General features: G+C 36.1%; 1 protein-coding gene across 1 annotated transcript in view; it reads left to right on the top strand.

Moving 5' to 3' along the window:
• The window catches only part of LOC107660066 (plakophilin-4-like), a 52,319-nt gene that overhangs the window by 12,609 nt on the left and 16,830 nt on the right, over positions 1-22,880 (top strand). The window contains exons 2-10 of the mRNA XM_016449269.1: positions 2,432-2,559; positions 4,013-4,125; positions 8,824-8,858; positions 9,705-9,827; positions 11,252-11,448; positions 12,623-13,055; positions 18,506-18,664; positions 18,782-18,992; positions 19,490-19,622. Of these exons, the coding sequence (XP_016304755.1) occupies positions 2,437-2,559; positions 4,013-4,125; positions 8,824-8,858; positions 9,705-9,827; positions 11,252-11,448; positions 12,623-13,055; positions 18,506-18,664; positions 18,782-18,992; positions 19,490-19,622 (1,527 nt within the window). The 5' untranslated portion in view covers positions 2,432-2,436. The remainder of the gene's footprint in view (positions 1-2,431; positions 2,560-4,012; positions 4,126-8,823; positions 8,859-9,704; positions 9,828-11,251; positions 11,449-12,622; positions 13,056-18,505; positions 18,665-18,781; positions 18,993-19,489; positions 19,623-22,880) is intronic.

Here is a 22,880-nt window from a genome sequence, read left to right as displayed (position 1 = left end):
CGAATGCAACGTTTTTGCATTCAAATGTGGATTTTTATTTTAAATTCGACGAATATTCGAAATTCGAATTTTTTTGACAGCTCTAATTTGCGATACCTCAAAAAAATTGGATAAGATTTCGAAACGATTTGATAATGGAGTATATCAATTGATTTATCGATATTATGATGTTATGTACCTATTTTAAACATCCATCTACATTTTGAATAACTCACAAATGCAAACAAAATATATAACATGAACATTTATATGAAATTTGCACTTCCTGTACCTCAATTGGGACATTCACAACAAAAAATAGGCCTACACATCTTTTTTTTTTTTTAAATAATAAAGAAAAAAAATTGGAGAGAAAAAAATCAAGTAACACATGAGATCAGTAATCTTATGACATGACAACAGTCAAGAAAGTCTTTCAGGCTTCTGTGCTTAAATGTGCAATGTGTAAAATAGTGTAAATCCTCATTAGGAAACAACAAAAACGAGGTACTCCAGTTGTAGAAAAATACATTAATGTAGAAAAATAAATGTAAATAATTTTAAAAATAAAGCTGTTAAAACTTATTTTTATTTGAGACTTTTTTTTTTTTGGCTGCCACTGTGGGCTCAGTGCTAAGAATCTTTTCTACAGATAACCAAATTACAAGCAATAGCAGAAAATAAATACAGTAGAACAAAGACACAATAAACAGTGCATTTCAGGTTTTTCATGTAGGTCTAAAAGAAGTTTTTAGGTACAGAAATGTAATAATTATATGTAAAATAACATTGCATAGTCTTCACTGTATAAATTAAATACAGATTAATCCTTAAAGTTGCAAAAGTTGTTCAGTCAAGAGCAGTGAGAGATTGTTTTTTTCTTTGACAGCAGCAGGTTTATTGTTAATCTGCTTTCACTTTAAGCCCGAATGCACGTGTACTGTTTTTTTGAGCATCTTTCGCCATGAGCACATATGATCGGGGTCAGGTGAACTGAAACCAGAGATCCCTTAAAACCGATTAGTCAACTAGTCAATTTTGAAATAGATACTTTTGTTCCTCTAATCTTATTTCATTATCTAATCTCATCCCGTCTAATCTTAGCTGTGCAGAATATCCTATCAAAAATCCGCTCTTCAAAATCACGTTTTGTTATTTGCATGATGTGCTTTTACTTAAAAATGCATCTAGACCAAGCTGAAGAATGTGCTATTCTTTTTATCTTAAAGGCATTAAAGCCATCCAGGATGAGGAAAAGAGTACATCTGTTGATAATACTATTTTTTGCTGTCAGTTGGGGGAGGGTACTGGGAAGGGAACAGGTTGTCTTGTCATGCTGTTGCATGCTGGGATGCTGGAACACACGTTGGAATACATCCCTTGTTGCCCTGCCATAATGCTGCCAAAAACTCCAGGCTTTCTTTGCCATTCTAATAAAAGTGAATATGACAGAGATTTCCATGCAGGTTTCTTGTACACCATCAACATGAAATGAAAAGTGTCCCTGTTTGCTTGCTTTATACATGTTCCTGGTCCTTGTGCACGATTCATCAGTTCACGTTATTCCAAAGAAAAAATGTTTGCCTGTCTAATATTCTATCAAATTGTAAATGATGATATGTCAAGATGCTCTCGAGGATGAGCTTGACCTTCAACATCTACATTCCAGTCAAAAAGCCACCTTAAAAGTGGTTGCCTGCTTCTCAAGATCCAATTAATTCCAGATGAATAACATCAAGTCCTGTCACATTATGCAAGTAAAATGGGTACTGATTACTGTTTTATGTTGACTTTAAGGAAGTCACCTTCACTTATATATCAGCCAGGCCAATTAGTCAACCAATATCATTCTAGTGTTTTTCCTGTGATGTGAAAAAGCTGAATTTTCAGCAGGCTTTACTCCAGTCTTCAATGTCACATAATCATTAAAAACCATTCTAATATGCTTATTTGCAAATGTTGAAAACTGTTTCTGCCTAATATTGTTATGGAAATCATGATCCATTTTTTTTTAGGATTCTTTTATAACAACAGCATTCAAAAGAGCAGCATTTCATTGAAAATAAAAATATTTTTTCTAGCATTATAAAAGGCTTAGTTGTCATTTTTAAATAATTGTATGTGTGTCTTCTGAACGTTAAAAGTAAAAATGAAATAAATAAATAAAATAAAAAATAACAATAAAAAATTCTCACTGACCCCAAACTTATGAATGATACTAGTGTGTGACATCAATATCAGCATCGGCCATTAAAACCCATGACGGCTGACCAATAAACCCAACAACTATGGCTTGAAAAATGGAAACATTATGGGCTTTATGATATCTAAATAAATAGTAGGACATTGAGTTGTTGTTATATTGGACTGTATTTGCAAAACAAGATAATAATAATAGTGTATCACTGCATATAAATGGTAATAGCTGTGTGTTTTGTGTTCCTGTGTGCAGGGGGAATGCCTACTCCAAGGCAAAGCCCTGTGGAGGAAAGGGAGGTGCTGAGTGGTGAAGGAAGATCCAACAACAACAACATGGCTGATGCCACCACCACCAACCTGCTGGCCTCTGTTAAAGAGCAGGTATGCCGCACCGTTTCCATCTGCCAGTGTCTGGCTGGAGGGTAGCTGTAATCTGAATAGCAACTCAAACATGAGTGGCCACAGATTGTAGATGTATTAAGTCAAGCTTCTGCTCATTAGCATTATTAATTCTTGGGTGGAGAAAGCTCGCTTTGAGGACACAAATATCTGGTCTACATTGAATTTTAGAGCTGATAACCTTGTTTCATCTGTTTGTGTACAGTGTGGGTTTATTTTATTTTAATTTATTTTTTATTATGTCATCATCCGTTTTGTTTAAGAACAAGATTCATATTTACCTGTTTCTTCACATCTTCACATATACATTATATATATATATAATTTTATTTATTTATTTTTTACCAGGCAAATTTTTTAGGAACTAAATTCTTAATTACATGTTTTCTCACATTTCTCACATAAGGTCTGATGCTCCGGCCTCTAATCTGTTTCGCAGTTCAGTGTCATGAAAATTACTAATCAAACTTTTAGCTTAATCATTACAAATCTTGTTAATGCTGATAGTGTTCATTAACGCTATGAGTCTCTGTTAAAATCTAACTGATTATCCCATTACCAGGCTTAACATGTTTCACTAGGACACCAGAAACTGCAGCATGGATTTCATTGCATTGTGTGTGTGTGTGTGTGTGATTGCAGTGATTTGTGTGGTCAAGTCTTGTCGTTTCTTTGTGCTCCTCTTGGACAGAATCAGGACATAGGCAAGTATTGTCACTCTGAACAATAGGTTGAATAGAAGAGGCCTGGTACAGCTGGTAGCTCACAGCATGGCACAAGGCAGATAGCCATTGCCTGACTTATCTCACCTGGAGAACAACACTCAATAATCTCTCCTTTTCATTGGCTACATTAATTGCAACCTCTTATAGTGCTTGCCGGCTTGAAACCTGCAATACTTTCAGAATATAATATCTATTTCAGAGCATATACAATGCTCCAGAATCGTTTCGTTGCAGTCTAACAATGGCAAGCAATCATGAAAATATGCAGTGACACAATAGTGATATTTTTTCTCCTCAGAACACTATAGTCAATACAACAGCAGTGTGGGCTGTTTCTATGTGTGTGAGAGAGTGTGTCCCCTTTAAGGGCAGCTGCATCAATGAGTCTGTCTCTATCACAGAGAGGCAGGCCAACAGTGCAGCCTTCTCGCCTTCCGCGCACACACACACATAAGCAAACAAACATGCATTGCACACACACAGAGACTGAGTCAAGAAGGGGGGAAGAGGCCACAAATTCAGAAGCAAAAAGCAGCGAGACAGGATGGGAACTGAGAAGAGACAGGATTTAAAGACAATGGATTTTGAAGCTAAATTAATGTTGTAACTGGAAACGGGTATGATGTGTGTACTGCCTTCACATTATGGAGATGTTTTTGATGATAGAAGGCAGTGACGGCGACACTTTTGTCCCTCCTGTCTTTCTGAAGGAGCTCCAGTTTGAACGGCTTACCAGAGAACTTGAAGAAGAGAGACAGATTGTGGCCAATCAGCTGGAGCGATGCAGGTTGGGGGCGGAGTCTCCAGGTGCTGTGAGTGACAGGTAAGAGGCAGTTTTGAAAAACACTATGATAAAAACTCATGTGCTCCATGAGTGGAATTTATTTTAGAGGTCTGATTTAAAGAAAGAGCTTATTTAAAAATGAACATTCTGAACATTTACCTTTCCTCAGGTTATATGACTTTTGATTTCCAAATTAAGTTTTTTATATATATTGAAAGTAAAAATGTCATGAAAGTAGCCTGTATGACATTTTATACACCGCGCAATAGCTTTGGAAGGAGCTCCAGTTTGAACGGCTTACCAGAGAACTTGAAGAAGAGAGACAGATTGTGGCCAATCAGCTGGAGCGATGCAGGTTGGGGGCGGAGTCTCCAGGTGCTGTGAGTGACAGGTAAGAGGCAGTTTTGAAAAACACTATGATAAAAACTCATGTGCTCCATGAGTGGAATTTATTTTAGAGGTCTGATTTAAAGAAAGAGCTTATTTAAAAATGAACATTCTGAACATTTACCTTTCCTCAGGTTATATGACTTTTGATTTCCAAATTACGTTTTTTATATATATTGAAAGTAAAAATGTCATGAAAGTAGCCTGTATGACAATTTATACACCGCGCAATAGCTTTGTGTGAAGAACAGACTTAAATCCCATTGCTTTTGCTGTTGCTCTTTAATCTCACTTATGTTTCTTTACATTTAAATATGGCGCCTTGAGACGCGTAACCAGGTTTAAAATTAGTGACGTCAAACATCATGGGTTTTTGCTTGTTTTGTCATACAAGTTTGGAGTAAATGATGGCAGAATATATTTATGAAAAGAACATCTGTACTGCTTTCTAGTTATTACCATGAGGCCCGCTCAGCATGTTTTTCCTCTAAAAACATGTGCATGATTGTAAATATTTGATCACTGTTGCCGATGTGGTTTTTAGCGGTTTTATAGTTGGCAGCAGCAGTACTTGAAAAAATGAAAATTGTTGTCATTTACTCACCTTACATGTCATCTGACTTATCTTCAGTGGAACACAAAAGCAGATGTTTAAATGTTCAGGGTCACTCAACACTGAAGGACAAGGAGGAGGATACCAAGCAAATGTTTATTTTTATGGTGTTTTTTGTCCTTTTTGGAGCTTGACAGTCCAGCAGTATTTTGAATATATATATATTTTCATTTTAATTTTGTTGCATTTGTGTCATTTACATATATATTTATTTCAGTATGTCTATATAGTTCTTATTAATTTTTATTTCAGTTTTAGTTTTAGAACTTCAAGTTAAACTAAAAGAAAATGATAAATTATGCCTTTGCAACTAGCTGATAAAGTATGTTTAATTTTTTATATTTTAGTTAACATTTAGGCCTATTTTATTTTATTTTTAGTTTATGGTTTTAGTTTTAATTTTATTTTTGGTTAACAGTAATAACCCTGCAGTTCAGTTTTGTTGTGTGGAACTGAGCAGCTTGAACATTCTACTGAACATCTCCTTTTGTGTTTTCATATGGGTTTGCAAAGGCATGTGATTTTTTATTTTTTGATTAACTATTCCATGAATAAAATAACAAAATAAAATGAAAAACAAAAATATACATTGTTACATGATTTTCACAATGAGGAGGCTTAATTATTGCACTTTTATATTATTTTAAGCCTTCAAACGAATCTCATATGAGTGTATCCGTGGCAACTACGCATTTAAACCCTTCTCCCTCCACACATAAATGGATCATTCTCACGCCCCTGCCTACACGTGAAACACATTTAACTGCACAGTATATGTAGTCTGTGTACATACTGTACAGAAACACAGCACTCGCTGTTCTGTGTTTCTCATTGTGTGTGTCAGTATGAAGGACAAGTGTCCAGTGAAGCGCAAACTGTTGTCTCTCTTTCCTCACTGAATAATTACTTTTATGGAAAGTGGGTGTTTGTCAATTTACAATAAACACATTCAAGCTTTAGGGTATTGTGAAAGTTTCTCGTTTAATGAATGTCATGGAAAGAGTGCTCTTGATAAATCAGAGATGTTTGCTACAGCCATCACTTCAAAAAGATTTATTTTCAATCTGGTTAAACTGAAGTATAGTTTTTCGCCATCTCTTGCTTTGCCACATTGAACTCTTTGTGTCTGTATGTGTGTATGCACATGTCAGCTGCCCTGTTTGTTCTCCTCATCTGTGAAGGAGTGTCTGTTTTGTTTTTTCAGACGGCTTGTGCTGTTTTGCCGCAGTATACAGGACATTTTTTCCTTTTGTTTGAAGAAGGTCCATGTGTGCATTCTTGCTACCATGCGCCCTGCAACCCATTACCTTTAACCTTTCTCTATGTGGCATTCCTGCTGTCCCCACTGTGCCCCCTTTCAGCTGCCTCTGTACACTGATGACCGGTGTCCTTTGACCCCTCCTTTGCAGACAGTGTTGCTTTTTGGCAGGCATTAGCAGACACTCGTCTGCTGTTTTAAGATAGTGGTGTCTACATTCTGTCGTTTATTCAACCTGAACAAATAAAATGCATAAGCATTTTAATTTCTTGTCATTATCCGAACAGGATTTTTAAAATTTGTGTCAGTAGACTGTAACAATGTGATGTTCACTGGTAATGGTTTCCTAATGCTGGGCAAATGGAACGGATCTTTTTGCTTTTCATTGACTTATTGGAAGATGAGATGGGTCATTCTACAAAACGGATGCCATTTGTGCTTCTCATAAATGTGTGAAAAATAACTAGAAATAGAAATAGCTAATGCCGACTTTTAGACATGCACAGTACACAGTGAGTCACAGACTAACACATCAACAAAATAACAGTACATTTATTTTAATTTGCTATTTATTTATTGTCTTTTGTTATGAGGATGCCTTTTTGGCCAAATGTTGTATGCAGGAAAATAAAAGTTAGTTTATTGTCTTTACTTTTTCTATATACTGTACATATGTAGTTTTAAGTTAAAGAACTAATTGAAAATTAGCTGAAAATGTATTCACTCTCATGCCATCCAAGATGTACTATAGATGAGTTCTTCATCTTTTCAAATCTTGTTAATACTGATAGTGTTCATTAACGCTGTGAATCTGTTAAAATCCAACTGATCGTCCCACGTTTTTTCATCGGAACAGATTTGGAGAAATGTAGCATTACATCACTTGCTCACCAAAGGATCCTCTGCAGTGAATGGGTGCCGTCAGAATGAGAGTTCTGAAACAGCTGAAAAAAGTAATCCACACGACTCTAGTCCATCATTAAAGGGGTCATATGATGCTTTTTTAAATTGTTGTTTGTTGTTGTTTGTTTTAGTGATATGATGTGATTATTTGTTGGAGATGTTTCTCTGTTTTCTGTGTATTAAAGTTTTTTCAAAATTCAATTCAAATTCTCTCTCTCTCTCTTTCTCTCTCTCTCTCTTTCTTTGTAACACTCCAAAGAGAAAGGAAAACTTGAAATCGCATCATATGACCCCTTTAAAATCTTGTGAAGTGAAAAGCTGACTGTTTGTAATAAATTTATCATTCAGACGTTTTTAACTTCAAACTGTTGCTTCTGGTAAAAATATGAGTCCTCTATCCATAATGTTGCTTCCTCCATTGAAAAAGTCGTCTCGTCTGAAACAGGAGAAAAATATGCCCAGATCAAGCACTTTTTACAAGTGAAAAGAGTCCAAAACAGTTCTAAAGAAATCTGTTGTGGATTTTGATGTGAGAGGACAACAGGGGATGGATTTTTTTCACTGGGGGAAGAGTTTTTGTGGATTATGGACTCATGTCACTGACATTCACATTGTGAGGTTTTTATTAGCTGTTTGTACCCTCATTCTGACGGCACCCATTCACTGCAGAGGATCCATTTCTCCAAATCTGTTGTGATGAAGAAACAAACTCATCTACATCTTGGATGGCCTAAGGGTGAGTTCCAATTTTGGTGCCAATTTAAAAAGTCTTACAGATTAAGAAATAAATTGTGATTTGTCAATAGTCATCTGAGTCATGGTGTAGATTCACAAGAGATGAAGACTGTATTCATAATAGTTTTCTATTCAAAGTGTTTTAATTATACATGGCATGGGTCACCCGCCTCACTATATTTTGCCATGTTGAAATGATGTGATCCGTGGTGTTTAAGCAAACATCGAAAAGAATCCTCATACTCATTGGCTTTGCTTCTGTAGCTACACTAGTAGTATAGTGTTGTTTAGTGATGCGAAGACTGAAAATTAGACAATGAACCACACTTATTATAGTGCTTTTTCCAACGTAGGGAACAGGAGAATCACTAGCTAAAGAATTACTGAATACACCTTTAAAGTTTATATAGTGTTATATCAATCTATCTTACGTTTCGTTGTGGGGATAGTGAGGGTGATCGTTAAAATGTCCACCTAGTTACCATGATTTTTATAGTAAGCAAGTGATAATTGAAAAGTGTATATTTAATATCAGTATAAAATTGTCTCTTTAATAAACATTTTCTAGATTCATAACCTTGGGCTCAAGTTAATAGTCTAATTAAAGCACAATATGTCAAATTAAATTGTAAAACTCAACTGTGTTACTTTTCTGAAGGCATAATTATACATATATTAAAATTAATTAATGACATAATATATTAACACTTAAACATTATTAGTATGTTTTAAAAAGTTACTTTAAAATCAACTTAAACTGAAAATGGCACTAGTTTCATATAATGCCTCTGACATTGACATTGTTCTCCTCTCATTTAATCTTTTCTCATGTCTTTTCCAGCTCTTCTGAGAAGTCCCTTCTGTGGAGATCTGCAGGTATTTTTGTCTAGTTCTCTTCCTGCTTGTTATTTTTTCTTGTCACCTATTGTAAATAAGAACAAGCAGAGCTATGACATTTTAGACAGCCCTGCAGTCACATACATACAGCACAGATCACATAGTCTAGCTTTGATGGTTGAGCTGGCTGATTTTTGTACTCAAGGCTCTCTGAAGCATTTATAGAGGACATTTGTGCGTAATTGTGTGTACATTTTTTGCCTGACCTATCTTTTCTCAGTGTATTATGGTTTAGTTACAGTACCCCAAAGCTGCACTATGTTGGCTGTCATTGTACGGTATTATATTGTAATATTTGGTATTTTTAATGTGACATTGATATCACAAGAACTGTGCCAAGAGCTCTTTTACTCTTGACAAACACTGTGTGGTGGGTTCTGGCCTTTTTCTTTTTTATTCTGCTCTAGAAAAAAGACACCAGACACTGTGGTCTTGTGATCTGGTCACCCAACTTAATGAACAATATCCCATTAATTATTCCACTGAACTACAATTGGAATCTCTTTTTCTCCCTCCAAATCCTTACAGAGTGGCTAGAACTGTTTTCTACCCTTTTCTTCAGTTCTAATTCCTATTGTCATCTCTTACTGTGAGAATGTCTTTAAAGTATGGAAACACAATAGAGCAGATACCTTATTTTTATCTGTGGAAATGACGGAAAGCATTTTACATTATCTGTCAAGGACTTTTATTTTGGGTAAATGGTGGCATATTTTAGGTTAATGCTCTCTCTAGGTATGTCAAGGGGATGAAGGTAACTGTATCTTGATCATTTTCTTAAATACTTAAACCCTGCTCACAGTATGTTAACCCTTTGGTCATCAGAATCCTCAGGTGCAGGTGTGTCTAAGCCGTCGGATGGTTGCTCCTCGCCCACATTTGGGGTCAGAGGTCAGGGGTTACTTTACTCTCCTGAATTGGAACAGATCTCCCTGCGTGAAAGTGAGGGTCTGTTCATTCACACTCCATATTGCCTTCTGTCACTTCTATGTGAACAATTAATACTCACACTGATGCTTTTATGCAATATTCCAAGTTGAATACAACTAAAGATCTATGGGCAGCATCTGTGGCCTGCTGTTGATTACCACTGAAAATAGTGTGTCTTTCTGTTTATACACTATAGTTAAGAAGATTTCTGTTGTTGTTGTTGTTTTTGAAAGATGTCTCTTATTGTCACCAAGGCTGCATTTATTGGATGAAAAATATACAGTACAAACAGTAATATTGTGAAATTACAATTTAAAAAAAACTATGTTTTGAGATATTTTAACATGTTTTACAATTTTGTTTATTACTGTGATGACAAAGCAAAGCCGAATCAGCAGCCATTACGCGTCTTTAGTGTCACATGATCCATCATAAATCTTTCTAATAGGCTGATTTGTTATTAGAAGAACATTTCTTTCAAAAGAACATTTATTTGAAATACAAATCTTTTGAAACATTATAAATGTCTTTACTATAATTTTTTAGACAAATTTAATGCTTCCTTATAACAGTAAAAAGTCTTTATACACCTACATTGCGTTTGAGGTTAAAAAGTATATAAATGTAATATTTTTTTTTAGAAAATAACCGATCATTTCGCTAGATAAGACCCTTCTTCCTCGGCTGGGATCTTTTATAGCCCTTTGAAGCTGCATTTAAACTGCAATTTTGGAAGTTCAAACTCGCGGGCACCATAGAAGTCCAGGAGAAAAATTAGATGTCATTTTTTTTAGAAAATAACCGATCATTTCGCTAGATAAGACCCTTCTTCCTCGGCTGGGATCTTTTATAGCCCTTTGAAGCTGCATTTAAACTGCAATTTTGGAAGTTCAAACTCGCGGGCACCATAGAAGTCCATTATATGGAGAGAAATCCTGAAATGTTTTCCTCAAAAAACATAATTTCTTTTCGACTGAAGAAAGAAAGACATGAACATCTTGGATGACAAGGGGATGAGTACATTATCTGTAAATATTTGTTCTGGAAGTGAACTATTCCTTTAACGCTAACTAAAGAACATCTCCTTTTGTCCTCTGTTTACATTAACATGAGACATTAAATGACTTTTTACATAATGCAGCTGCACATGAACGATCAATTGCACCATTACCGATATTGCAGTAAAACTGGTATCAAAATCAGTTTTTGTTAATTGTCGACTTAGTACGAAAGTATATGTTTCTCATTCATTTTTACAAAGTGAAAGACGGGTCATCATTAATCAACAACAGGCCACAGTTTCTATTGATAGAGCTTAGGTTGTATTTAACCTAGCAATCCATAGTTCAAATAGAATTATTTTACCATTTCTGAACAGAAAATATTTTGTCTATCTCAGTATTTTTCTGGTGTGCCTGTTTCTTGCTGTTTCCTTTGCTCAGGGTCTGCGCCAAACTCACGCAGCTCTACTCAAATAAATTCGTATTCAGATAGTGGCTATCAGGAGGTGAGTGGTTACTATAGTAACACAGTGACACCCAGACGATCGGAAGGGAGGTCCCAGTCGACAAGCTCCGCCCCCAGCGGAAGCCCCACCCTCGTCATGAGTTCTAGGGCTGAAGGACAGGCCTCAGCACAGGTATAAACACACACAAATACAGAGACAAATGGATTAATTTAATTTTCCATAGGTTATTTAGCTTTTCTGAATATCATTAGATGTAAATTATAAATATGCAGTTTTATCAGCGATGTATTTTTACCTTTACTGACCTGAGAAGTCGAGATGGACTTAAAAAAAAAATCACTGAACAAACTGTAAAACGTTACGTTTTCAAATACATTGCATGCATGGATTGCTTCCGGCAGCACTGCAAGAGCTAGCGGCGCCATCTATCAGCTGTGCGCTGGAAACCCTTTGCATCTCAGACTATGCTAGTAAATGAGAATTTGCTAGAATATGAAACGGTGTTCCTCTCCATCTAGTGCGATTAATAAATCGCAAAGGCTGTGATTTAATTATAGAAATATGTAGTCTGACACGCTGCATATTTCAGAGTAAAGCACGGTGCTGTGTTTGTCTATACGTGAGTATCCGGTGTTTTTTTTTTTTTTCGCAGTAAATGCTGCTCCAAACGAACTCCATCTCTGCAAGAGCTGTGAGTTTGGGTCACTTATAACATGCATTTGAAAACCCAGCATGTGCCCAAATTAGTCATGAGAATCGTTTTTTTTTAGAAGCTATAAGGACTTCCTGTTTTCCGCCAAAAATTAAAGCTCTGTTGGTTTCACGTTTGAAAGCAAAAATCAAGACGCATAAATATTTGTATTTTAATTTTAGTGTGGTTTTCTGAAATGTATTATTGGTAACTAATTTATTATTGTTATTTCTAAATATTCAATTTATTTAGTGTATTATAGTACGTGTTTTATAGTGAATTAAGCATATTGTTAATTATAGTAAACCTATCTTTTTATTAAAAACTTCTTACTAATGAGTTCCTGAAGGTTTAAATACCTGCTCCATAAAGGTGGATCATATCATAATTGCTTTTTCCCCCTGTGTGATCCTTCCTCAAGATTTAATTTTGTGCTTAATTTTGAGGCTAAATGTGGAAGTGTTCGTGCATAGAGCCCATAGAAGGGTGGTTTAGGTTTTCCTTCTTTTTTGTCCTTAGCTGATCTCAATCCTGATTTATCATTCATCTTACAGTATTTTTAAAAGTAAAGTTTGAAGTTATAACTGTATTATCACAGTGTAGTTTGCATGTATGATGGCTAAAGTGTTTGTTTGTATATAATCTGTTTCTCAGGTGGGCAGCAGTGGCCGAGTCATGAGGCGTGTCAGTTCTGTTCCCTCTCGTGCCCCATCCCCACTCTACACCCCGTCCCCACCTGCGTCTCGCCAGCCTCTGCGTACTTCTCTCGGAAGCCCCTATGGCTCACCTATAGTTTCAGAGCCCCGTCCTCTACCTAGTATATTTCCTGGCACCAGCTTGCCTCCTGCCTCCAGCCACGCCCCCGACCCAGTACACTCCAGCTACTTGGGACGGCATGGAAATGGGACGGGGTCAGAGTCTGAGTCACCAACACTCCTGCGGGCCGGTATGACCGCTCAGCCTCAGCAGTACGGGACCCTGGGGAAGCACGATTCACGCGCATATGACAGCACTCACTCTTCTTTTGGGTCACGGGCCTATGACATCTTTGAGAGGATGGTACTTTCAAGACCGGATAGCCTTACAGGTGGGTTACACAATACATACACAAACTGTCCTGTTTTACAGGTGTTATTGTTAAAGATAGGAGTATTTCCAAATTACACTATTTTTGAAAGGTTTGGGGTCAGTAAGATTTAATTTTTTGTTAAAATTAATATCTTTATTCAGCAAAGATGCATTTAATTGATAAGAAGTGACTGTAAAGACATTTATAATGTTACAATAGATTTTGAAAATTCTTTTCAACTTTCTGTTCATCAAACTTTGTGGTTTCCACTAAAATGTTAAGCAGCACAATCTTTTTCAACTATGATAATAAAAAAAAGTTTCTTGAGTACCAAATCAGCATGTTAGAGTGATTTCTTAAGGATCATGTGACACTGAAGACTGGAGTAATGGCTGATGATAATTCAGTTTTGCCATCACAGGCATGAATTACATTGCACACTACTGCTGTTCATACTGTATTTTTAGTTAAATAAATGCATAAGATGTGACAATAAGATATTTCTTCCGAAAACATAAAAAAACTTACTAATCCCTAACTTGACTTGAAGCAATCAACAATTTTCGGATTCATAAAACTTTATTCCATGAAGTTTAAATCCATAAAACGATTTTCTCTTTTATCCTGACCAAGTCAGAACTCTATCAAACACAATTCCTGCACCACACTTGAAAAGTTACGGATTTAAGGACACAGATTTGAATATGTGTGAAACTTTCTTAGCGTTGTATATGCACTATATTATACAAGGATTAGTAATGCTGTCACTTATCAGTGTGTTTGGTTCGGATTATAAAATCTTCCCTGGTTTAAGAAGGTATTTCTTTCCTGAAAATCCTCTCATGAGGTGAATTTTCAAAACTTGGAAAAAAATGAATAAAGAATTCATTAAGCATTTCACAGTTTAGTCTCTGACATAGTGTATACTGTCTGTTAAAATCTCAATTACAAGAGCCACAGGAAGAAAACTTCACATATCTCTGGATGTAAACGCAGGGAGACTGACACAAATTGGTTCTCATAAAAGTGCAAAAAAGGATCCTAGTAATTGCTCCTACACGAATGATCATAACCCTCTGATTACAAGATGCCGTGTGCGCATATGAGTTTGTGAATTGAAAGTGCTAAGGTGCATTAATATAGGGCTTGTATAGTACATTGTTTCAAAATCATATTACAGTCTCAATTCCATCTGCAATAAACATCCAGATGAAACCGGAGCTTTATGCTTGTGTGCTCTAGTGTTTTGTAGGATTACTCCTATGATAATCTCACATTCTGGCTCTGTGGGAGACTTTCTCAGATGTGCCCCACTGCCCCGTTTATACCGTATTTCTCTGTAGATCATGCATGATGTAAAACCTTTAAAACTACGCTTTTAACTCCAGGCCCTTCAGAAAGAACTATTGCTGAATTTAGAGATGTATGAAGTGATTAGAAATTTATGAAAGACAAACTCACTGAATTCTGCATGGCTGTTCCAAACCAGCGAGCTGTGCAGCTTTGTTCGGTTCACAGTTTGCTTTATTATATTGCCAGTGTCTGATTGACACGTGAGAAAAGTTCTTTGAGAACCCAATTGAGGCATTTCTATGCTAATGTTACACTGTCTCAACATTCAGTCATAGTATAAAGGCAGAGATAAAGGCAAAATATTTGCTTGAACTGAAGTGCAATGGCAATACCATGGTATAACTAAGCACTATAGTATTTGACAATGGTAATCATTCCATACCATATTGTTAACACTGTACCATGGTTTTGAGATTCTGATTCTCAAGCTCTAGATTTTTATTTAATTTGATTCTGGTTCATTGTCTGTGTTACAAATGAAATCTCTCTGCAAGTGCTGTGAATTCTACAGCGTAAAAGTCTTTCAGACTGGTTGATTTGTGAAATTCATGGAAAGAACCGGCTTAAAGGGTTAGTTCACCCAAAAATGAAAATTACCCCATTATTTACTTACCCTCAAGCCATCCTAGATGTATATGACTTTCTTCTTTCAGACGAATACAATCGGAGTTATATTAAAAAAACATCCTGGCTCTTCCAAGCTTTATAATGGGAGTGGATGGTAGCCCAAAATTTGAAGTCCAAAAAATTTAACCAATTGATTATAAAAGTCCACACTGCTCCGGGGGGTTAATAAAGGCCTCCCGAAGTGAAGCAATTCGTTTGTGTAAGAAAAATATCCATATTTACAACTTTATAAACCTTAATCTCCAGCTTCTGCTAACTGTCGTACGCACGTTCACGAGAGAGTGGAGTCCAGCGGATGACGTAGGCGTAGCGTAAACTCCGGTGAGAATATGCTAGTCTCGCGAGAAACAAGTTTTGTTTACAGCAAAGGAAAACCAGTGTCCTCTTGGCTTATATTGCTCTTGTCTTATATTGAAATCCTCCGACATTTTTCTTTACAAATCCTCGTTTTGTACTACTAATTCATGACCGGTGTTTTGTTTTACTCTCTCCTCTGCACTTCCACGTTCGTCACCTCCGCCTTCGTCACCGCATTTGCCTACGTGCTACGTCATCCGCTGGACGCCACTCTCGTGAATGCGTGTATGACAGTTAACGGAAGCTAGAGATTAAGATTTATAAAGTTGCAAATATAGATATTTTTCTTACACAAACGCATCGCGTCACTTCAGAAGGCCTTTATTAACCCCTCGGAGCCGTGTGGACTTCTTTTATACTGGATTGGTTCGATTTTTTGGACTTCAAATTTTGGGCTACCATCCACTCCCATTATAAAGCTTGGAAGAGCCAGGATGTTTTTTAATATAACTCCGATTGTATTCGTCTGAAAGAAGAATGTCATATACACCTAAGATGGCTTGAAGGTAAGTAAATCATGGGGTAATTTTCATTTTTGGGTGAACAATCCCTTTAATAGAGTCATTCGTCTGAGGAATCAGGCTACACTGAATGTTTTTGATTCAGTAAAAAGAATCAGATTTTAAACTGGTTGCATTGTTTTTGCATGCAGCCCTTGAATACCTTTCTAGTCATTATTTCACAATAGAAAATGTCCTTTTCTTGCTTCACATCAGTACAACTGCAAACTCACATTCACTCTCGGTTTTTCCCGTTGTGCTGAAGAATCAGATTCTGCAGAACAAAAATTGATGTACAAATACATTTTCACGCAGGAAATTAAAAAGGCAGTAAAGGTTTTGGGGATTTTAAGAAGCGCTATCAAGATCATTCAGGATGAGTATCACATTAATCGAAAAAATCTATATTTTTTCCCCTAGCCCTACCGAATTATAATTTTTTTGCCAGCAAACCTAACATTGTAGTATGGTTATCAGCTGATGCAATTATCTCACAATGGCCATATATTGCCTAATTAATCAAACTGGTCAGTATATCTGCCTGTCAATACTTACTGGAATTTCTGATGATAGTTTGAAGGCAGAGATCAAAGTTTGTCTGCTTAGGTTGTGATCCAGGTTTCTGATTAGGTTGTGGTCAGATGTGTTCCATTGAAAGTTCTGGTTGTGAATGTCAGTCTCACAAGGTTGCGTGGTTATACATACCCTACAGCTCTTAAAACTATTATACACTAATGAGCATACTGTACAATGTCAGTACAAGCATTCACAGGGTTTGTCAGTAGATTCAGTAATTACGCTCCAAGAGTTGGGAAATTGGGTATGCAATTATGGGTAGGCGTTCATGAGCAAATCTATTGTATCCTGTTTTTGCCATGAAATCGTGTGGGAGAAAGGCTGAAACCTCTGGCTAATTCATCTAAATCGCACAATCAATTGTATGCGTATCTCTGATTGTGTCAGGCAAAGTGACATTTACGTCACTAACAGCAACACAACGTAGTGCCTTCTTTCAGTATAAAAACTCTCACGCGCTTTACTGCTGCTGAATATGCCTCGTACTTGTTCAAGGTCATTATCTCTCACAGATACATCTGAAGGTGGGGAAGTCCAGTGGAGTGGTTAATTACAGCTGATGGTTTTTATAAAATACAACTTATATCTCCACTTGAAGACTCGAGAGCTTTATTTGCCTAGTGAAGCACAACGAAAGTCTTCGTTATGTAGTTGTACAGCTGCTAGACTGGTTTTGCTGATGAACAAAAATTTCACTAGCTAGACCGACACCTAATTAGCACAAATGAGCCTGGATAGAAATTCATGCTGGTCTATGCCGATCCTTTCAGTAGAGTAAACTTGTTTTGAGAAATATTGTATAGATTGGATACACCAATCAAAAGAGATTGGTCAGTGGGTTATTGATGTAGGATACTGGTCAAAAGTTTGGAATAATTAAGATTTTTTTAAATGTTTTTGATAAGTCTCCTATGCTATTGTTTTGTCTATTATTATTAAGTGTTTTAGGGTTAGGTTAAGTGTATTCTCAATACAGCTACATTTATTTGATTCAAAATAGTAAAAACAGTAATATTATGAAATATTATTGCAATTTAAAAGAACTGTTTTCTGTTATGTATTTAAAAATGTAACTAATTTCTGTGATGTCAAAGCTGAATTTTTAGCAGCCATTACTCCAGTCTTCAGTGTCACATGATCCTTCAGAAATCATTCTAATATGCTGATTTGGTGCTCAAACAACATTTCTTATTATTATCAATGTTGAAAACAGTTATGCTGCTTAATATTTTTGTTGAATCTGTGATACACTACCATTCAGAAGTTTGGGTTAAGTAAGATTTAGGTTTATTTGTTTAAAAATAATAATAATAAAATAATACTTTTATCCAGCATAGACGTATTAATTTAACAGTAACAGTAAAGACATATATAATGTTACAAAATATTTCTATTTCAACTAAATGCTGTCCTTTTGAACTTTCTATTCATCAAAGAATCCTGAAAGAATGAAAAATGTATTGCATTTTCCACAAAATTATTAAGCAGCAAAACATTGATAATAATAAGGACAATTAATAAATAATTGAGCACCAATTATATTAGATGTAGACTGGAGTAATGGCTACTAAAAATTCAGCTTTGCTATCACAGGAATAAATGGCATTTAAAATATATTAAAATAGAAAACAGTTATTTTAAATTGAAATAATATTTCACAATATTACTGTTTTTATTGTATTTTGATAAAAAAAAATGCAGCCTTGGTGAGCATAAGAGACTTCTTTCGAGAACATTAAAAATGTTAATAATTCCAAACTTTTGATCACTAGTGAATAAACTCATGAAATTTACTGACTGTGAATCAGGGATATCATTCATTAAAACTAAAACAATAAGAAATGTTTTCATTACTTGAACCATAATAAACATGAACTGAAATAAAAAATAAAAAGACTTGTTTTAGTTCAGCTGTTTGCCAAGTTTATGTACTAAAATAACTAAAACTAAATAAAAGCTATGTAGACATATGTAAAAATAAATAAATAAAAATGCCCAAAACACACAATAAATGTACTGAAATAACACTGTAGTGAATCTCTGATCTTCATCTAGGCTTGCAAACCTCTTATAGTCAGAACAGCCAGTTAGGCCAAGACGCCCGCTCCCCTGACTGCCACGTCACGCCAATCTATGAAGACAGAACCTTCCAGAACCCTCTGTACCAGAGCCCCACGAATGGCTCCCAGAGCGCTATCTCCAGAAACAATACAGGTATGTGATGAATGTCCTTCATGCACCACTGCTATCTTTGCAAACTCAGTAAATGAGTTCTGACATTTTCACAGTGTTCATCTTAACTATGTCTGTATTGCTCACTCTGTCACTCAGGGTTTGGTACTTTACAAAGGACCACTAGTCAGTGTAGCACTCTGAGGTACCAGCGAGGGTTATTCTCAGTGGGCTCCATGGCAACGCACTCTGACACCTATCGCCCCGCCCATTACCACCAAACCGACTCGAACTACACCAGACATGCAGCTGCCGTCGACAACGCCGTCACGCTCTCGCCTTCCATAGACAGTGTTCACAAAGATCCCAGGTGAAAAGCTGAACCCAGTGATTCCAGAAACATTGCAGAAAGCTTCAAAAATAATTTAGGGCCAGCTTTGAAGTCATTGACATTTAAAACATAAAGACTTTACTTGTAAATGAATCCCAGCATGTGTCTTCCCATTTTGCCGCATTATTCAAACCTGTTTGATTTGTTGAGCCTCCACTACTTCTGTGCATATGTTGCTTTGTAATCATATTTCTGGGCATGTTTATTTTGCAGACAGAGCAAGAGCTTGTCAGAAAATGTAAACCAGATTGCCTGAGTGCTCATTCACATTTGCAGTGCATATTTTAATGATAATAAAGCTGGACAGATTTTTTTTATGCGTCTAGTTATTTGTCCTCCTGATGCTAACATGTAAACACAAGTAATTATGTATACTTTATTCAAATCTGCAAATATTTATTTGTCAAATGTGGACATTTTTTATATTTGTATGTGTGTTTGACATCTGTTTTATCTGTGTCTGTGGGGGGTGTTAGGGAGTTTGCCTGGAGAGACCCCGAGCTGCCAGAGGTGATCCGAATGCTGCAGCATCATTTCCCTTCTGTCCAGGCCAATGCTGCAGCGTACATACAGCACCTCTGCTATGGAGACAACCGCATAAAGACAGAGGTATGGTTACACACACACACACACACATGCATGCTGTACTATTAGGTACTTCCTATTTATGTCTTCTGTTCTTCTCAAATACAGTTGACTTATTGTAGTTTAAGCCTAACCCAAAGCCTAACCATTAAGAGAGAAAAAAAGCAATATTTAAATGCTTTATGCACATTTGATTGGACAAAATTCTTGGACATAAATCTGTGTAGTGCAGGATGAGGTAGAGTTGGGGTACTCGGACTCGTACTCGGACTCGAGTCCGGTCTCGAGTAAAATTTTTTAAAGAACTCGGACTTGTCATGGACTCGGATGCATTTTTACTCGGACTTGACTCGGACTCGAGCCTTTCGGACTCTGAAAATATGTCTGATAAATTTCATAATTTAAAAGTTTAGTTCAGAAGTATCGAATCGGTATCGATATCGACGATACTGCCTTGAAAAATATAGGTATTGTATCGAAAACAAAATAAGTGGTATCGCCCATCCCTACCATTTACTACTAGAGTTGGGGTACTCTGACTCGAGTCCGGTCTCGAGTACAGTTTTTTAAAGGACTCGGACTTGTCACGGACTCGGTTGCATTTTTACTCGGACTTGACTCGGACTCGAGCCTTTCGGACTCTGAAAATATGTCTGAGTCCAGCCGACTCCAGGGACAGTTGACGGAAATGTCACTGACTCAATGCATTATCACAAAAGTGATATTCAGTATTTGCATGTGTTTTTAAGTCTTGTCCAGCACTTGAAAGCCGACGGGTTTCTGAGCTCACACACCGAAAGCGCGCTCACAGAACACGCCTCTCAGTCAGCGTGCGAATGCTGAGTTCTCTTTCGCTTAAGTTCTGTTAAGTTCTGTTATTGCTACACACTTACACGAAAAATGCCCGTCTTGAAGACTATTCATGTAAATGCAGTCGGTTTTGTCTTAAGTGAACTTGAACAGTTGGGAGAAATACGGATGTGTCAAAATATTTGATCTGTGCGTCAGATCTTAAAGCAACAGCGTAAACCACCTGCAGCCGCCGACTGTGTCATAAATGTTAATCAAACAAAAGAAAAGGAGAAAATCACTCACTGCTCTCGACTGAATCACTTATTAACTTTAATAAGAATAATCTATATTTAATGTATAAAGTGAAGATTATTTTTACATTTATTACTTCATGAAATGTCTGTAGTAGGCTATTTCTGTAGAAGCCTTTACAACTGAAAATCTTTAAAAAACTAAAAATCTATTTAATTTGTATTTTTGAGTAATATATTTATTTATCATTTAGCTTGTAAGTAATACTTGGGAGTGTTTACTTGCTTTCAGTAAGCTTGAGAATGTTTTATTACATTAGTTTATTATTTTTTGCTTTTGTATTAGTGGCAGTTAGTGGCAAAAGCGGCAATAGTTTTTAGGTGTTCAAAATTACCTTGGGTGTGCATTATTTTCTAATAATTCAACGGCCCGTCATCAATTATTCCTTACATAATGTAATTTATTGTAATTAATGTAACTATAAATGCATTCAAAAATAAAACAGGTGCGAGTTGCCTGTGACTTATGGAAAGTATATGTAGGGCTTTTATACACGGTGTGTGCCATTGTACAGACTAGGTTCATTTTCATCTAAGAAAAAATTCTAAATACCCCGTCTAAGGGGTCTGTGTACTTTGGCGTCCATTATTTTATTTTATTTTTTTACCCAGAAATTAAAATGCAGTTTCTTCTTTAATGGTTCAAACGCTGATAAATAGAATAAGCAGACACAAACTAATTTTGATTATTCAAAATTCATATTTCATTAAAAATTGTAAAAATGATATAAAGCTTGTTTTTATTGAGATAAAAGGTGCCCACCCTTGAATTTATACATTTACTTTAACGATTAATAAAGTCAAGTCCCACCCTTTAATTTTTCACATTCTAAAACCTGTTTCACTCTGAAATATGTCACAATACATAAATCAATTCAGCCATAATTTCTGTTACAAGACTTTAAGTTTGCTAAGCAAAGCAGGACACTAATTATTAATCAAAAATCAAAATGGCAAGATGTAATAGAGGTTTGCTTTTGTTACATTTAAATGGATATTGCGTTTTTCTAGTTGTAAAGGTTAAAACAATGTTAAGATACTAATAAATATTAGAGTTTGGTTGGACTCGGACTTGGCTGTTTGGTTCTCGGACTTGAGTCCGACTCGGCCGATTTTGGACTCGGACTTGTCTCGGACTCGATTAGTTAAAGACTCGGACTCGACTTGGACTCGACTTAGGTGGACTCGAACCCAACACTAGGAAGAGGCATCAAAATTTATAATAACTGTACATTTTAAACTACTGTTCAAACACTACGTTTGGGGTCTGAAAATGTAATACTTTTAATTTAAGGCAAGGACACTTTAATTCATAAGTAACAGTAAATTCATAAGTAACAATGATCAGTGACTGACAATAAGATGATGCAATGTTTTTTTGTTTTTTTTTTCAAATAAGTGCTGTCCCACAGCTGTTTTCAACATTTATAATTATACAGAATGTTTCATGAACTAAAGATCATGTGACACTTAAGACTGGAGTAATGGCTGCTGAAAATTCAGCTATTTTAAAATATATTAAAATAGAAAACATTTTTGTTATTAAAGAATATTTAACATTATATAATATATAACATTTTTATAATATATAACATTTTTTACTGTATTTTGTATTAAAGGGGTCATATGATGCGATTTCAAGTTTTCCTTTCTCTTTGGAGTGTTACAAGCTGATTGTGCATAGATAAGATCCCTGAAGTTGCAAAGACTAAAGTCTCAAAACCAAAGAGATATTCTTTACCAAAGTTAAGACTCTGCCACACCCCCCTAAAACGGCTCGTTCTAACACGCCCCCACATATCTAGGTCACTATGTGGGAATATTTGCATAATGCGCCCAAATGTTCACGCAAAGAAAGAAGGCGTGGTTTCAGTAACCGCAGTTAGTGTTGAAGCAGCCATGTCAGGGAGACGCTGTGTGTTTCTAGGCGAAAGCAAAAGCACTTTATTTGGCCTTCCGAAAGTAGATGCATTTAGGAATCTTTAAGATTACTTACAACAGAACAGCAATGCATTTTATGGACGACCGTTTCATGAACCTAGGAGAGGAGGTAATTCTGACTTTGCTATGACAATCTGGCGCTTCTGAATCAGCGACTGTAAGTATGTTTTGTTACTAGTTTAAGTATTTGCTATTGACTGTTCAAATGCGGAGTGTTGCGCATCGTGTGTGTGTGTGT

The sequence above is a fragment of the Sinocyclocheilus anshuiensis genome, unplaced genomic scaffold (assembly GCF_001515605.1).
Source record: "Sinocyclocheilus anshuiensis isolate Anshui unplaced genomic scaffold, SAMN03320099.WGS_v1.1 scaffold55, whole genome shotgun sequence".
NCBI classification, from domain to species: domain Eukaryota; kingdom Metazoa; phylum Chordata; class Actinopteri; order Cypriniformes; family Cyprinidae; genus Sinocyclocheilus; species Sinocyclocheilus anshuiensis.
The sequence above is the reverse complement of the archived record's forward strand: the minus strand, read 5'-3'. Positions and strand labels throughout refer to the sequence as shown.